The sequence below is a fragment of the Zootoca vivipara genome, chromosome 12 (genome assembly GCF_965207765.1).
Source record: "Zootoca vivipara chromosome 12, rZooViv2.hap1.1, whole genome shotgun sequence".
Lineage (NCBI taxonomy): Eukaryota > Metazoa > Chordata > Lepidosauria > Squamata > Lacertidae > Zootoca > Zootoca vivipara.
The window spans coordinates 50,361,140-50,378,939 of record NC_142595.1 but is presented as its reverse complement, the minus strand read 5'-3'; the positions used below and the strand labels follow the sequence as shown (position 1 = coordinate 50,378,939).

General features: G+C 54.2%; 1 protein-coding gene across 3 annotated transcripts in view; it reads right to left on the bottom strand.

Annotated features, from left to right (window-relative positions):
• Window positions 1–4,233: 4,233 nt before the first annotated feature.
• The window catches only part of ZBTB4 (zinc finger and BTB domain containing 4), a 50,865-nt gene continuing 37,298 nt past the window's right edge, over window positions 4,234–17,800 (bottom strand). For all 3 annotated transcript variants that reach the window (XM_035134648.3, XM_035134646.3, XM_060281905.2), the window contains exon 3: window positions 4,234–13,052. In XM_035134648.3, the coding sequence (XP_034990539.1) occupies window positions 9,339–13,037 (3,699 nt within the window). In that variant the 5' untranslated portion in view covers window positions 13,038–13,052 and the 3' untranslated portion in view covers window positions 4,234–9,338. The remainder of the gene's footprint in view (window positions 13,053–17,800) is intronic.

The window sequence follows — 17,800 nt, the reverse complement described above, 5'->3', positions numbered from 1 at the left end:
AAAAAATATTCGGAAAAATTCGTAAGTCGAAAAAACCGCATGTAAACATTTGTAAGTCGGGGAAAAAATGCATTTAAAGTCGCCAGCATTCTGTTCGGATGTAGAAAAATTCGTAAGCGTGCGGCCATTTGTCCTGTTCGTAAGTCGAAAAACTACGGATGTCGAGTAATTCGTAAGTCGAGGGACCACTGTATCTGAAGCGCTGTCCCATGGAAGAGGGAGCGAGCTTTTTTTCTCCCGCTCTGGAGGGTAGGACTCGAACCCATGGCTTCAAGGGGCAAGAAAGGAGATTCCGACTTAACATTCGGAAGAACTTTCTGGCAGTGAGAGCTGTTCAACGGTGGAACGGACTCCCTCGGGAGTCGGTGGGCTGTCCTTCCTTGGAGGTTTTTAAGCAGAGGTTGAATGATGGACAGGAGTCGTCCTGCTCTTGGTGGAATGTTATGTTACACTCCTTCTGGAGCAAGCATACAGCCTGGGGCTCGTTCTGGATCCTCTGCCGTCGCTTGAGGCCATCAGCTTCGGTTGGTGACCCAGCTGCACCCCTATCTGGACAGGGATAGCCTAACAACTGAGGTCTGTGCTCTGGCAACATCTAGGCTTGATGACTGCAATGCGTTCCACGTAGGGCTGCCTCTGAAGACGGTTTGGAAATTAGCTTCCGGGCCCAATTCAAAGTGCTGGCTTTGACCTATAGAGCCTTAAACGGCTCAGGACTGCCAGCGCTAAAGCACTGCCTCTTTCCATTATGAACCTACCCAGACCCCGAGATCATCTTCTGAGGCCCTTCTTTGTGTGCCTCCTCCATTAGGGGTCCGGAGGGTGGCAACACAAGAACGGGGCCTCCTCTGTGGTGGCTCCCCATCTGTGGAATGCTCTCCCCAGGGAAGTTCGCCTGGCGCCTTCATTATACGTTATGCGCCAGGCAAAAACATTCCTCGTCAACCAGGCTGTTGGTTAATTAAACCATTGATGGCCTTGAAAACTGTTTGGGGGTGGCAGCTGTTGTTTTCTTTGTTGGGATGCTTTTTGTTTGTTTGTTTGTTTGTTTTGGTGCTTTTATACTGTAAACTGCCCAGTCATCCTTAGATGAAGGGTGGTATAGAACTTAGCTGGGGGTGAGAGACTGCTGCCTATCACTGGGGTAGGCAAACCTAAGGCCCGGGGGCCGGATCCAGCCCAATCGTGTTCTAAATCTGGCCCACGGACGGTCCAGCAATCAGCATGTTTTTACATGAATAGAATGTGTCCTTTTTATTTAAAAGGCATCTCTGGGTTATTTGTGGGGCATAGGAATTCATTCATTATTTTCCCCAAAAAATATAGTCCGGCCCCCCACATGGTCTGAGGGTCGGTGGACCGGCCCACGGCTGAAAGAGATTGCTGACCCATGGCCTATCACAACAGCCCCACAAATAAATGTGTGTGTGGGGGGGGGGAATAGACTACATGAAACTACCGTAGGAGCGCAAATCAGTCTAGAAAACCGGCACTCAGAGGAGGGGGGCTTATTTTGAAATGAATTGCTACTACCGGTAGCAAAGCGCCAAAGGGTAATTTACTCCAACCCCTCCAATTCTGATGTTTAGTCAGAATCTCCTTTCTTGAATCTTGAAGCCATGGGTTCAAGTCCTACCCTCCAGAGCAGGAGAAAGCAAGCTTGCTCCATCTTCCATGTGATACACCAGGCATCCCCAAACTTTGGCCCTCCAGATGTTTTGGTCTGCAACTCCCAGGATCCCTAGCTAACAGGACCGCTGGTCAGGGAAGATGGGAATTGTAGTCCAAAACATCTGGAGGGCCGAAGTTTGGGGGTGCTTTTTGTTTGTTTGTTTGTTTGTTTGTTTTGGTGCTTTTATACTGTAAACGGCCCTGTCATCCTCAGATAAAGGGTGGTATAGAACAGGCACCCCCCAACTTCAGCCCTCCAGAGATGTTTTGGACTACAATTCCCATCATCCCTGACCACTGGTCCTCTTAGCTAAGGATCATGGGAGTTGTAGGCCAAAACATCTGGAGGGCCGCAGTTTGGGGGTGCCTGGTATAGAAAATCTCTCTATATAAGGATGAAGAGTGTGGACCATTCGCAAATTTCTCCAAGATCGGGTCAGGGTTAGACAAGGCGTAGATCTATCAACCGATTAGCTGTGTGAAGGCGCAACGTGACTCTTGTTGGGAGAGGGCAAGTAACAAGTTTGGGGCTTTGGCAGGAATTGGACATTGGGCTAGAATCATAGAAATGAAGAGATGCAAGAGATCATCCAGTCCAGGCAACCCCAAACCGGCCCTCCAGATGTTTTGGACTACAATTCCCATCATCCCCGACCACTGGTCCTGTTAGCTAGGGATCATGGGAGTTGTAGGCCAAAACATCTGGAGGGCTGCAGTTTGGGGGTGCCTGATCCAGTCCAACCCCTCCTCTGATGCAGGAATCACAGCTAGAGGATTTCTGGGACATAGAGTTGGAAGTGACCACAAGGGCCATCCAGTCCAACCCCCTGCCAAGCAGGAAACACCATCAAAGCATTCTTGACATACGGCTGTCAAGCCTCCGCTTAAAGACCTCCAAAGAAGGAGACTCCACCACACTTCTTGGCAGCAAATTCCACTGTCGAACAGCTCTTACTGTCAGGTATGCCGTCCTGCTCTCTGGACATGCCCAGAGGCACCTTGCTTCTTCTCACTCAGAAACCTTCCAAACATACTGAGCGGTCGGATGTCGCTTTCCTCTCCCTCTCCCCCTCCCCCCCCCCAACTCCCTTTTTGGAAGAAGATTCGCCAAGGGCTAAAGTACACATAGGGACAGACCCCTGCCCTTCATGGCCAGGCTGTGTCCCCCCCCTTCGCCCCGACTCTAGGGAGATATATTTGAAAGAGGGGCCGGGAAGGGGGGGGTCACCTCTGGGGCAGCAACCCCACACCTTCCTTGCTTTCTCAGCAAGGTGAATCGGTCATCATCCGCAGAGGTAAAAGGCTATGTTTGTCTACCTCCTTGTTGCAACAGCAGCAAAGGATTAAGTGTCAGTGGGGCAAAGATCTAGCATCTAGGGCAGGTTTGGTCCAAGAGGAACAAATCTTAAAAGCAGGGCCTGGAGGGAGCAGATTTACAGCACAAAAGGAGGGCGGTTTTCCCCCCCACCCCACAGAGGCCCCAGAATCTGATCTTTTTTTTTTCCCTGGGCAGGTTGGTGGTTGAGTGGGGGAACAGGCTGAAGTTCACCCACCCCACAGTTAGTCCCCCCCCTCCCAGGCTAAACAAACACCCCAAGGTGGGTGAGTTTGAAATCCAGAGAAGACATTAGCTGCTTAACAGGTTTGTTAAAACCCCAGGTTTAAAACCTGCAGGAAAAAAGCAACGACGCAGGATTTCATCTTTCCAGCCTCTCTCCTCTGAATTACAAAATCGAAGGATTGGGGGAAGGGACCCCCCCAAGGGCCAGTGTTATGACCCCTGCATTGCAGGGGGGTTGGGCTAGATGACCCTTGAGGGCACCTAGGGGCCAAACCTACAATTCTTATTCTATATACTCTGTCCTACACACACACACTGGCGATGTAACTGCGGCAGTGAGGGTTAGTGGTTAGAGCAGGCTTCCTCAATCTCAGCCCTCCAGGTGTTTTGAGACTACAATTCCCATCATCCCTGAACCACTGGCCCTGCTAGCTAGGGATCATGGGAGCTGTAGGCCAAAAACATCTGGAGGGCCACAGTTGAGGAAGTTTGTCAGGTTACAAGGACCGGGGAGAGTAGGGTTCGAATTCTATCCCCTGTGGAGCCAGTCACTGCCTGCCTCGCAAGGTTGTTGTGGTGGGGATTCAAGGAGAAAGGGAGAACCGTGTATGTCCCAGCTTGGTGAGAAAAAGGTGGAATATGTACATATTTATATTATTAGTCACAACCACCTATTCGGTGGTAATGAAAACCCAAATTGGGGGCCCAGAGGTTGGGGGGGGGAGACGAGCAAGCTGCTGCCACTTTTGACTGATGTTTCAGCCAGGCTGAAACCAATTTAGCTGCCCAGGAAAGAAAGGACCAGGGTTGCCACGGTTGCCTCGGAAGCCGAGCCGCTGAGAGACAGAATAGGGACAGAACCGCTTTCAAGCAGGTTTAACATGTTGAGTATGGACACAGGGAATCCCAGCCACGTAAAGCTAGAGCACAATATGGGGGTTTATGCTGTTAGATCTTTCGAGATCTGCTGCTTTCTTAACAGTTTCTCGTGGAGCGTATAATTGTCTTTTTATTTTGAAGAAGTTTATTTGAGTTACACACACAGATGCAGAGAGATAAATACAGTATTTTTTTTTTTTTGTCTAACGGACTCTTCACACTTGGAACACTTGGAACAGAGACCGGGAGAAAGCGGCAAAAAAAATTATTATTATTATTATTTCATCCTCGTCGTTTAACATTTTTGTACGGTTCCGGCCACCCCGCCCGCATACTGTATTTATTTATTTGTTGCTGTTTTTAAACCCTTGGTATCACTTTTTCCCCTCTCCGCCCCCCCCCCTTAAAACGGTTCCAGCAAATCTTCTAAAGTGCCATAAAACTACCTAGAGGTGCTTTCTAGAAAGTAACAAAAATTAAAAACCAAAAAGAGAAGAGACGAGTTTACATTCAGTAGCAAACGGTCAACAATCACCGAGAGCCTCCCCCCAGTGGCGAAAAAGTGCAAAAGATCAGAGAGACGGACAGCTATGTACACGTCAGTGACCCCCCCCACCCTGGTGGCCTGGAGCGCCCCCCCCTCTGCTACCGGAGGGACAGTGGAGCAGCCCCCCCCCAATAACTTTGGTGCTCTCTCCATCTCCCCATTCTCAACCCTGATCGGTTTCCACCCGCAGGGACCTCTTTCGACGCATCTGCTGCGAGGCCTGCATGGGTCCTCGCCGGCATCGCGCAGCCGCGCTAGATCGCGGCCGGAATTGCGCCCCGCTGCTGCCAAACCATGGGGGCAGAGTCCCTCGCCGCAGGCTCTTCCTGCTTTGCCGCCATGCCCGGCTTGACCTTTCGACCTTTGCAGGCCGAAAAAACGACCCCGACCGGTTGCCATCCTAGGGAAGGGTCAGAGCGCGGGGGGGCTGTTTCCCCGCAGCCCCACTGCGGAAGTGGGGAGTTACACAGGGTTGCTGAAATGCCGGGTGCCAGCGGAAAGGGCCTGCCCTTTCAAGGAGTCGGTTCCAGGTATCCAGAATAATGCGCCTTTACGATGCTAGAGGAATTTGTGAGCATGATGCAGAGTGGGGTTGGGGGGTGGGTGGGGGGAAAGAGAGAGAGAGAGCCAGGAAGTTCCCCAAAAAAACACGCACCCCCCCTTGCCCCAAGCAGTGCCTTCTTTTCGGTGGCGCGGCAGCCACCGCCGAGAAGGAGGAATGTGCATTTTGCTGCATTGCAGGTGAGCCGCATTAGGGATGCGGCCAGGTGGAATGCATGGAAGCGTTGCAGCGCTAAAGTGCTGGAGGTGGAAGGGGGAGGAGGAGGCATTATTAGCACTGCTTGGACAAAAACGGGGGTGCTTTTGCGGAGCGTGGGGGGGGAGAGAGGAGAAATCTCCACGGCGTGTTTCCGCCGTGGCTTCCTTTTGCAGAACAGCGAAGCGATCTCGGCTTGCTGCAAACAAAAATGTGTGTGTGTGTGTGCGCTGCAGTGCGTGGGGAGGGGGGAAGGTGAGAGGGGCGGGCCGCAGCGAGCGCCGCAGCACATTCCCTGCACCGGAGCTCGCTTGTGCCGATGCAATTTTGCATGCCGCAATTCTCTCTCTCTCCAAACAGGGGTCAGAGGCCACCAGCTCCCCCCTCCCCGCCCGGAAGCCAGCCATTCTTTGGAAGCCCTTCTGATCCTACCCGCCCCCCACAAGCACATCTCCAAACGGGCCTGGCAAGGCCCACAGAGGATGGAGATACCTTGGTTTCACTGGAGGAGGGGGGGAGCCGGGAAAAATTGAGGCCTTGTGGGGCAATGAAGGAGGCGTTTTTGCATCCCTTAAAATATTAAGGGAAGTCTAGAGAGGTTTTAACACTTAAAGCTGATAATTGAGGCTGGCGGAGGCAGGGGGGGTTAGTTACACCCACCCACCCCGGCTTGGCCAGAGCTTTTTAGTTTCCAGAAGGAGGTTGTGCAGGCAAAAATACGCAGGAATGGCTGCAAGTTTCAGGGTGGGGGCAAAGTTTAAGCTCATTTTGGCAGTAAGGAAATGGCAAGAGGGAGTGATTTCGGTCAGAACTACTAATTCCGGAAGGCCTAATTCCAGAAACAAACTGAGTTCACAGGGCCCCTCTCTTTGCAGAAAACTCCAGTCCTGGGTTAACTGTCTCCATTTCTGCAAGCTTATCAAAAGCACAGAATTGTTGGAGGTACCCAAGGGCCATCCAGTCCAACCCCCTGCAATGTAGGAATCACAGTTATCTTATATTTTTGGGGAGGGCGGAAGCTGTTTTGTCCCTATTGTTCAGCAGGAGCGTCTCCACCTCCATCATTCTGCCCGGACACTGAGGTCCAGCAATGAGTGCCTTCTGACGGTTCCCTCGTTGCGAGAAGCCAAGTTGCAGGGAACCAGGCAGAGGGCCTTCTCGGTGGTGGCGCCTGCCCTGTGGAACGCCCTCCCATCAGATGTCAAAGAGAAAAACAGCTACCAGGTTTTTAGAAGACATCTGAAGGCAGCCCTGTTTAGGGATGCTTTTAATGTTTAATTGTTTTATTTCATTTTTTCTGTTGTAAGCCGCCCAGAGTGGCTGGGGAAACCCAGCCAGATGGGCGGGGTATAAATAATAAATTATTATAATATTATTATTATTATTATTATTATAGGAAGCTTTGAAAAGTCAGAAACCTCACCACACCCGGAAATCTTCTAGCAGATCCCTGCGATATCCTCTCGAGTTCTGCATTACAAGAGCCTTTCCCCAACCTAGGGCTTTTCAGATATTTTGATCACAAAAACCTGGAGGAGACCGGCCCGTTTTGGGAAAGGTGGACTAACTAAAACATCTGGCGTGCATAACTCTCCTCTCCTCCTCGTTGTCCTAAGCCTTTTGGCAAAACTCTGCCCCTCCCTCTAAAAATCTTTGATATCGAAAACCACTGCATATTGTTTCTTCAAAACCCTTCCGCTTGCTTTTTAAAGTTCATGCAGTTTTCCCTAGAAGGATGAGTTTCTTTCTCCACCCCCTACTAATTAGGGGTTGTTGGGTTTTGTTTTGGTTTTTTTAAAAAACAAAACCCCCACGGTTTTGGTCCTTTCGTAAACAGAAAAATATCCACAAATTTAAATTTGTTCTGCTTTTTTGTCTTGGAAGTAGGCAGAACCCAGGCTTAGAAAACACCTAAGGCTTTTTAAAATAACAGGACAATTGCCATACCTGCCCCACCTTGCCCATATTCTCTAATCTAAAATAATAATAATAAACCCCCAAAATATGCAGAGCGGCCTTCTGGAATGCAGCACTCAATTCTCCCCAAATCCTAAAAAAATATTCCATTACTTATTTATTTGGCTTTGTAGCAAGAGAAGGGAAGAGGGAGGGGGGGGGAGAATAGCATTTTGATCGCCTTCCTCCAGAGGAAGGAAACATTTCCATATCTGAAAAACCATTTTGAAGACTTGCCCAACCACCTTACGGACAGGGTTGGCTAAAAAAAGGGAGTTTTTTCTGATGCAAATGTAAACCTAAGTGGTCCAGAATGCTCATTGCCATAACAAATGCCTGTGCCCCTTCCAATCCTCAGGAGGCTCAAAGATCGCTTAAGCCACAGCTGGAAAATGCTTTCTTGCATTAGGTAGGACTAATTTATTTATTTTGGGGAGAGAGAGGGAGAGAGAGAGAGCACAGGAGGGGGGGGGGTGGGTTTTTAATTCTTGGACTCTGAAATGTACCGTAACTCAATTGCCCTATTGCCGAGTTTAGGTCGTGTGTGTGTGTGTGTGTGTGTGTGTGTTGGGGGGCACATCCCAGTATGGAGGAAGTGGGGGGAATGTGTGTTATTGGGAGGGTGGGGTTATGTGCCCCCCTTTTTTTGCAAAGGCGGCGTAAGTGGGATGAGCTTGGCGGAAATTAAAATCACAGTACACAGTGGAATCCGGTCTGCTTGCCCACCCCACCTCAGCTGAAAGGGAACACACACACACACCAGAGAGAGAGAGAGAGAGAGAGAGAGAGAGAGAGAGAAGGGCATGCTACCACAAAGGCCACAAACTTGGCACCCCTCTCCTGCAAAGTGTGTGCATATGCGATGCAAAGCTGTTGCCGCTCTTTTGTGGCTGTTGCAAAAACCCTGGAAGACCAGATCCTACAACAGAACCGTCCTCTCCCCACCATCTCAACAGGACACCCTGCCTCCTCCTCCTCCTCCTCCTCCTGCTCCACCCCTCCCCACCCCTTTTCCTCCTCCATCCAGCCGAAAGGAAAATGTGATTCATCCCCTTCGAGCTGCAAAACAAAACGCGCAGGGAGAAATAACGCAGCTGCTAAAAGCAGAGGCAAGAGATCCGAGGCGCTGGGCCGGAGGAGGGGGGCCGAGAGGGCACACACACCCCAAAAAAGGGGGGGAGAGAGAGGGTGGTAGGGAGGTGGGGGAGACAGTTCTGTGGAATGAGACCACCTTCCCCTTGGCGGGGGGGGGGGTGATTTGGGGAAGGAAGGGACAGGGAAGGCAAGAGAAAAGGGGGCATCAGCTGGTGGGAGGAGCCAAAAGAGCCCCGCCCCCCAAGCAGAGGCTCCTCCTCCTCCCAGCTGTACCTTCCCAGGCGGGGGGTAACAGGGAGAGCCAAGACAGGGAGGAGGAGCAGGATCGGGGAGGGGGGAGACGACACAAAGATTTGCTTGTGCAAGTTCACTCTGGAAATATATATACAGAGCAATAAGACATTCATATGGAGGTGTGGTTGGGAGAAGGGGGGGAAGAGGGGTTACCCTGTACCTATTTTCGCTGCTACTTCTTTTTTTGTTTGTTAAAAAAAAGAGTCTCATCTACGATGTGCCCCACTCAACAAACCACTGGGATGTGAAGTTGTGGGTCAGCTGGCTGCGCTATTGATCTCCCCACCCACCCACCCTACGCCATCAATGCTCACCTCTGGTTTCCACAGCTCTGTCTCTCTCTTTGCCACAGCACTGCCACTGCACTCCGCCCCCCCGCCCCGAACATCCCATCTCGGGGAGGAGGGGGCCGCCTTCCACAACCCCAGAGTGCCCCAAACCTTCCACTGGCTGGGCGGGAGCTGGAGTTCAAAGCCAGGGGAGGGTGCCATCTTGGGGGAGGCCAAAAGGCGGAAGCGGAGGCGCCCCTCGCCTCCGGCTGACCCCCTACCCCCCAGTCTCCCTTGGTCCTCCCCCCCTCACAGAAGGCTCCCTTTCTTCAGCCTCTCCGGGGCGGGCAGCTCCCCTCTGCCCTCGTGGGCCGTGCCGGCCCCCATCGCCATGGCAACGCTGGAGGCCGCAGCGGCAGAGCCGTCATGGACCTCGCCGCGGCAGGGGTTCACCGAGTAGCTGAAGACACCGGGGAGGAACGGCAGCGGCTGCCCCTTCTCGTCCGGGACGACCATGTTCAGAGCCACCGGGAGGGTGAAGTTGTAGGGGTAGGCCGCCAGGAGCTGGTGGCCGTACATCAGCGGGTAGGGGTCCGGGTAGAAGCAGACCTTGCCGGCGTCGCCGCTGTCACCGCCGCCCGCCTTGCCCACGCCACTGAACTGGATGGCGCTGGGGTAGGCAAGGAACGAGGGCGGCTTGTCCTCCAGGTCCTTCTGGGTCCGACAGCTGCCCGGCACCAGCAAGGGCAGTGGGTACTCCTGGACGGGGTATCGGTCCTCCTCCAGCTCGGGCGCCAAAGCCTCTTTCAGGGCGAGGCCCGTGTGCGAGATGACCGGGTCCTGCAGGGAGTGCGGTAACCTTGGCGGGAGCTCGGCGAGGCTGGTGGCTGCCTCCAGCACAGGCGGGTGGGCGTGGGGCTCCTCTGGAAACGGAGACTTGTTCCCTCCCGCCAGGGGCACGCCCTCCTCTTCCGGCACCGGGGTGCGGCATCCGTAAGGCTGCATGTCCGCCACCGCAGGCCCTTCCTCCCCCTCCCCCTCCCCGGGGACCTCTTGCGGGCACAAGGGCGCTTCGCCGCTGGAGGACGAGACCTGCATCTCCTGCATGGTCTCCTCTTTGATGACAGGTGCCGGCACGGCAGCCGCGGGAGGAGCCTCCGCCGCCTTCTTGGAGTAGGCGATGACGGTGGTGAGGGCCGGCAAGGGCGGCGGCTCGGGCGGCTCGCCCTCGTGGCGCTTCATGTGGCGGCTGAGGGCCGCCGCCGTCTTGCACACCTTGGCGCAGCGGGTGCAGGTGAACTTGACCAGGGGTTTGCGGCCTACACGGTGAGCCTGCGAGGGCGCCAGGGGCGGGTTGTCCTTGGCGAGGCGTCCGTGCACCCGCTCGTGCTTCCGCAGCTTCTTGAGTGCGGAGAACAGCTTGCCGCAGGCCCCGCACTCGTGCTTCCACTCGGAGCCGCGCCCTGCTTTGGGAGGCTGGCTCGGCCCCTCAATTTCAGAGGTGGCCCCGACTTCCACCGGCACCGACTCGCTGGTCCCCACACCCTGCTCCTCCTCCTCTTCCTCCTCCTCCTCTTCTTCCTCCCCGGCCTTCTCCGTCCTTTTCATCCAGCGCAGAGAGCGGAGCTTGCGGTGCCACCGGGACTTTTTCAACTTGGGCAGCGTGTTGGCGCCGGCGCCAGACTTCCGCTTGGGCTTGTAGCTGTAGTAGGGCCGCCACAGCTGGTCTTCGGCGTCGCCCCGGTCGCTCTCCTCCTCACCGCTCTCGTTGGCGTACCCCCGGCTGGTGTGCTTGCCGTGGGGGGCTTCCGGCGCCGCCTCCTTCCCACTGCTCAGCTCCCTGCCAAAATCAAAGCGCTTGCCCCCGACACGGCCGCCCTTGTCCAGCATGAGGTCCGTCTCAGAGATCCGCCGCTTGACAATGGCTTCCTCGCCGATGCGCACCGTGATCTGGCAGAGCGGCGCAGCACGGCTTTCGGAGGCAGCCCCGACGTACGCCGGCTTGGCCATGTACGTCATGGTCCGCCCAGACCGCGGCCCCCTGGCCCTGGGCTCGCCGCTTTCTTCCGGAGCCCGCTCGTCTGCCTTCTGCGATTGGATGTACTCCTTCAGCACTTGCTTCTTGATAGGCCTGGCCACGGCGGAAGATGGCACCTGTGTCGGCGCCAGAGGCCCTGCCTCCGAAGACTTGCTGTTGTAGGTAATCACAGAGGGCGTCTGCGACAACACCGACGTGCTGTGGACGATGACCGAGGAGGTGGGCCGCCCATAGGCGATGACAGAGGCGGCCTCTGCACTCAGAGGCCCCGGCCTCTTGTCCGAAGGAGTGTTCTCGCCTGCGGATGGGAGCCCTGGGATCTCTGGGCCCGCCGCAGTTTCCTGCGGCCGTGGAAAGTGTTCCGGCTCGGGCATCTCCAGGGAGCCGCCATTGGCGGTGAAGACGGAAGCAATGTCGCCGTTGCCCAGCGAGGAGACCAGGTTGCCGTCCAAGGAGTCCCCGTCGCCCAGCGCCATGGGGATGGGCTGAGCTGGGAGCAGGAGGTTCTCGGGCACCAGGCCTTGGCTGTAGGTCTTGTAGGGCCTCTTTTGGGAGCGCATGGGCAGGAGGCGGTAGAGCTTGAGGGCGTTGAGCTTGGGCTTGTAGCCTCCGTTGGGCGTCTTCTCGGAAGAGATCAGGCCGGGGTTGATCCCGTGGAAGGCTTTCTGGTGGGTCTTCAAGTTGTAGTAGGTGACGAAGGTTTCCCAGCAGAAGATGCACTGGTATCGGCGCTCGCCCGTATGCCACACCTCGTGCTTGGTGCGGTACTCAGCCAGAGCAAAGACTTTGTCGCAGTAGCGGCAGGGGTACTTCCTCCGCCACGAGTGGACATTGGAGTGGCGCTTGAGACTCGAGAGCGTCATGTACGAGCGCTCGCAGACGGTGCAGAAGTAGATGATGTGCCCGTCGACCACTTTGACAAAGTGGTCTTGGTCCGAGATGTAGTCCATGCGCTGCAGCCCGCGGTGGCGGAACAGCACGCTCTTCTTGGAAGATGGCAGTGGTGGCTTGGGAGGCAATCCGGGACTGGGCAGCGCCTCGCCCGCGGGGGCTCCCTCCTCAGCCTTCTCCGTCTCCTTGCACAAGACCTCGTGCGTCTGCAGCCGCTTGATGTGGATGAAGCTCTTGCCGCAGTGCTGGCACGAGAGAGAACGGCGTGTCCGGTGCAGTTTCATGTGCAGGCTGAGCGCCGACGACGTGGTAAAGGAGCGGCCACAGCTTCCGCAACAGAAGGAGCTGGTGGCCGGGTAGGAAGCTCCGGACGGGGGCGAGCGAGAGGAGGCCGGCCCTTGGTGGTCCGCCTCGCCGTTGGCGGTGGAGGGGTTTCCGGGGGAATCATCGTGGTCCCAGCTGACGCCTCCCTTCAGCACGTAAGCCAGGTCTGGCTGGGATGGTGGCACGGCGGCGACCGAGCTGAGGTTGTACAGGATCTTGGCGGTCTCTGTTTCGGGGTCGGGCTGGCCGTCGCTCGCCGGGCTGGAGGCTTTGGCCAAATCGTGGAAGCTGAGGGGGCTGGAAGGCTCCGCCGAGCGGGAAGGGCAGGTGAGGTCAATCGGCGAGCTGCACAGCCTGGAAGAGGCCCCGCTCGAGTCGTCCATCTTGGGGTCGTCCAGGTCCTCGAGGCGGGAGATGCCGAGGCGGCGGCCAACGGCCCCGATCTCCTTGGCGGCGGCCGGGCTGGGCACGGAGAGTCGGGAGTTGTAGATGAAGTTGAGGACGTCGGAGAAGACTTCCGCTTGGATGTCGGGGAGCTCCAGGATCTGGCCGGGCTGCTGGCAGGTGGATTCCTCCGACAGCACCTCCTTAAAGTACGGGCTGGAGGCCGCGAGGACGTTCTTGTGGGCCTTGAACTTGGTGTCTTCGGCAATGATGGTGATGTCGCAGAACTGACCGCGGAGGCGCTGCTCGTTCAGCTGGACCAGGAGGGAGCTGGAGTGGCCAGTGTCCGTGAGCTCCATTGCTGCAGCCATTCAGCGGCCTCAGACCTGCGAGAGAGAGAGAAAAGGGGGTAGTAATAGATAGATGATTGATAGATAGATAGATAGATAGATAGATAGATAGATAGATAGATGATAGATACTTTATTGTCATTGTATATAGTATCAATATCAAAAAAAACAAGATCATGGCCACTGGTCCCATCACCTCCTGGCAAATAGAAGGGGAAGAAATGGAGGCAGTGAGAGATTTTACTTTCTTGGGCTCCTTGATCACTGCAGATGGTGACAGCAGTCACGAAATTAAAAGACGCCTGCTTCTTGGGAGAAAAGCGATGGCAAACCTAGACAGCATCTTAAAAAGCAGAGACATCACCTTGCCTACAAAGGTCCGTATAGTTAAAGCTATGGTTTTCCCAGTAGTGATGTATGGAAGTGAGAGCTGGACCATAAAGAAGGCCGATCGCCGAAGAATTGATGCTTTTGAATTATGGTGCTGGAGGAGACTCTTGAGAGTCCCATGGACTGCAAGAAGATCAAACCTATCCATTCTTAAGGAAATCAGCCCTGAGTGCTCACTGGAAGGACAGATCGTGAAGCTGAGGCTCCAATACTTTGGCCACCTCATGAGAAGAGAAGACTCCCTGGAAAAGACCCTGATGCTGGGAAAGATGGAGGGCACAAGGAGAAGGGGACAACAGAGGACGAGATGGTTGGACAGTGTTATGGAAGCTACCAACATGAGTTTGACCAAACTGCGGGAGGCAGTGGAAGACAGGAGTGCCTGGCGTGCTCTGAGTCGGACACAACTAAATGACAACAACAACAATATAGTACAACGAAAACAAAACAAAAACACAATTACAGCCACACACACACACACACACACACCCATCACAACTCCCCAAGATCGTATTATTTAGTTACAGCATTTAAGATGGTTATAGCTCTTGGTTGGAACTGTTTTTTAATCTATTCGTTCTTGATTTAATTGTTCTGTATCTCTTGCCCGAAGGCAGCGGTGGGTGCAAAAAGACTATATCCAGAATGAGATGAATCCTGTATAATACTATTTGCTTTTTTAAGGCGACGGGACTTGTATAGTTCTTCCAGAGATGGGAGAGGATGACCGATAATCTTTCGGGCCTGTGGTTCGAACACTTTCCTATCCATGACTGTGCAGCTGGGAAACCAAGCACAGATAACAGTATGTAAGAACGCTCTCTACGGAACCTCGGTAGAAGGACATCGGAAGTCTCTCACTCATGCCTGTGGTTCTCAACAAAGAGGGGGAACATGCAGGCTTAGTTGTTGCTGCTGCTGTTATTGTTGTTATTATTATTAATAATAATTCAATTTAGAGACTGCCTCTTTGAAACATGTGTTTACGCAATGTCCGACACTTATGATTTTTTTTTGGGGGGGGGTTAAAGTTTAGCCAGCTCAGTTAGTTGGCACATGGTGCTGGTAACACCAAGGTTCAATTCCCATATGGGCCACCTGCATATTATTCTTGCACTGCAGGGGGTTGGATTATTATTATTAATTGATTATCCCGAACCACATACCAATTATACGGGGGTCTGACAACTGCTCCATGTAGTCAAAAGAGTGGTATTGATTCATTGGAAAGATGCTACTGTTGGCCCCCCTTTGAACAATGGATAGGCAATAGGACAAACACCTCAATGAATGGATTGCTTTGAGACGCAGATTGTGTCTGGATGATGATCTTTGGAAAGCACAGCTCCCAGCAAGTGGCGTTCAGAAGCATCGCTGCCCCGCAGGTGTGGAAGCAGAGCATAGAAGCACTGGAATTGTAGAATTGGAAGGGGCTCGGAGGCTCATCTCATCCAAAGCAGGAATCGGCAGCTGTCCCATACGGGGATCGAACCTGCCACCCTTGGCATGGTGAGCGCCATGCTCTAACCAACCAACAGAGCTGATCATCATAATCATAATCATCATCATAATTTATTTATTTATAGCCCACCCATCTGGATGGGTTTCCCCAGCCACTCTGGGTAGTTCACAGCACATACTAAAACAGGCATCCCCAAGCTGCGGCCCTCCAGATGTTTTGGCCTACAACTCCCATGATCCCTAGCTAACAGGACCAATGGTCGGGGAAGATGGGAATTGTAGTCCAAAACATCTGGAGGGCCGAACTTTGGGGATGCCTGTACTAAAACATCAAACACTAAAACTTCCCGATACAGGCCTGCCTTCAGATGTCTTCTAAAGGTCAGATAGTTTATTTCCTTGACATCTGGTGGGAGGGCGTTCCACAGGGCGGGCGCCACCACCGAGAAGGCCCTCTGCCTGGTTCCCTGCAACCTCACTTCTCACAGGGAGGGAACCGCCAGAAGGCCCTCGGCGCTGGACCTCCGTGTCCGGGCTGAATGATGGGGGTGGAGACGCTCCTTCATGTATACTGGGCCGAGGCTGTTTAGGGCTTTCAAGGTCAGCACCGACACTTTGAATTGTGCTTGGAAACGTACAGAAGAGAAGAGGGGCGCCACAGCTGGGGGGAGAGGTCTCAGGAGGGGGTCTGCCTGCAGGTTAGGAACGCCTTCTCTATTTATTACATTCAAATCCCACCTCTTCCTCCCCAGAGTTCAAGGTGGCAGGCATAGTTCCTGCTTCTCCCTGTTATCAGCTCCACAACAACCCTGCGAGGCAGGTCAGGCTGAGAGCGAGCGAGCGAGCGAGCGACTGGCCCGAGACCCCCCAGCGAGTGGGGATTGGAACCCACATGTAGGAAGGGCTGTGAGAAGGCCCCCAGGCCCCCGGCAGGCAGGAGAACCACAAGGCTCTGCTTCCCGTCAGTCCCAAAAAGTCACTTGGCTGCCGTTGACGTGAGTCACACCAAGGGAAGCAGCAGGCTTGAAGCTGGCATGGACAGGCCAAAGCCCAGGGCCTGTTTGGCTTGAGCGGAGAAGCTCCCACCCCGCTCCTCCTCCCCACAGGGCCCAGCTCAACGCTTGCAGCACCCACCCGGACGCCCACCCCACCCCTCCCCACTCCACCCATTTGGGAGCCATTTTGCTCAAGGAGCTCGTTCCTCCAGCTGGCAAGCCTAAAATGGCTGAAGGAAACAAATTCCCGGTGCCAGCTCGGATTAAGCAGCTGATGCGTTGGCCCGGCCCGCTCTCCCGGAGCTCAGTGCGGAAGCCGCTCCAAGAGGCTCGCCTCGTTGCCCCCAGACGCTCAGGCGCCTCCTTTGGCCCGGACGGCCCCCCTCGTGTCAAGGGCTGGCCCCCGAAGGCATGCTCGGCCCTCTCCCCGCTGCAGAGATGCAGAGGCGTGGGAGAAAATCTTGTGGTGTTTGTGTGTGTGTGTGTGAGAGAGAGAGAACAATAGGGATGTCCACCCTCTTTTCTTCAAAGCCTGTCTTTCACAAACTTCCCTCCACCCTCGACCTGGCTGGGACCATCCCGACGACATCAACCCAGGCGCAATTTCAGGCCACGGGGTGTGCGAATGGGGCTTGTGCCTGCATGCAAGCACGGCGAGTGTGCATGCGTGCATATAATACGACGGCCACAATTCCTGGAGGGTCTCTCTTTCTCGTGCAAGCACACATCTATAAACTCCCTTCCCGGCTGCGACAGGAGTACCCAAACGGAAAGGGAGTTTCTATGGAAACCAGCCTGGATGACGGAGGGAGAGAAAAAGAGCAGGGGAGGGAAGGGAGGGAGAAGGAAGAAGGAAGAGGCAGCGCTCTGCGGTGGTGGCACAGAGCAAGAATTTGAGGAGGGGGGAAGACGTGTGGGACCGGCTGAATGTGGGTAAACGCAGAGACGGAGCATGGGGGGGAAGGAGAATACACTCAATGGAGTTCCAACAGGTTCAGCACCCGGGATCTCTCTCTAGCCAGGAGATCCTGTACCCCCACCTGGACCTGCACTGCGGTCATCCAGACGTCCTTAGGCGTCCCCCTTCACCCCCATCTCTTGAGCCTCCTCTTCAGGCTGGCTCTAACCCCGCTTTCTATCTGGCACCGGGGCCAAAATAGCTGTCTCGGATCTATCCCGCTGTACCCCAGCACCTAAGGAAAGATCCCAGAGGGATCCTCTCAAGGAGCTTGTTCCTCATTCAAACTACAAGAAAGAAGATTCCACCTAAACATTAGGAAGAACTTCCTGACAGTAAGAGCTGTTCGGCAGTGGAATTTGCTGCCAAGGAGTGTGGCGGAGTCTCCTTCTTTGGAGGTCTTTAAGCAGAGGCTTGACAGGCATATGTCATGAATGCTTTGATGGTGTTTCCTGCTTGGCAGGGGGTTGGACTGGATGGCCCTTGTGGTCTCTTCCAACTCTATGATTCTATGATTCTATGAATCTTGGGGAAACCTGATCCCCACCTTCAACTGAGAGCACTGGAACACCTGGCAAATACGGTATATGTGGGCAAAGCTTCAGAAGCGGGTCCCCAAATGGCGTCAAAATTGCACCCTGGGTCTTAAAATTATTATGAATTTGGGAGGTTTTTAAGGTTTGATGTTTTATTATGTTCTTTATACGTGCTTGGTCCGTATAGTTAAAGCTATGGTTTTCCCAGTAGTGATGTATGGAAGTGAGAGCTGGACCATCAAGAAGGCTGATCGCCGAAGAATGGATGCTTTTGAATTCTGGTGCTGGAGGAGACTCTCGAGAGTCCCATGGACTGCAAGAAGATCAAACCTATCCATTCTGAAGGAAATCAGCCCTGAGTGCTCCCTGGAAGGACAGATCCTGAAGCTGAGGCTCCAATACTTTGGCCACCGCATGAGAAGAGAAGACTCCCTGGAAAAGACC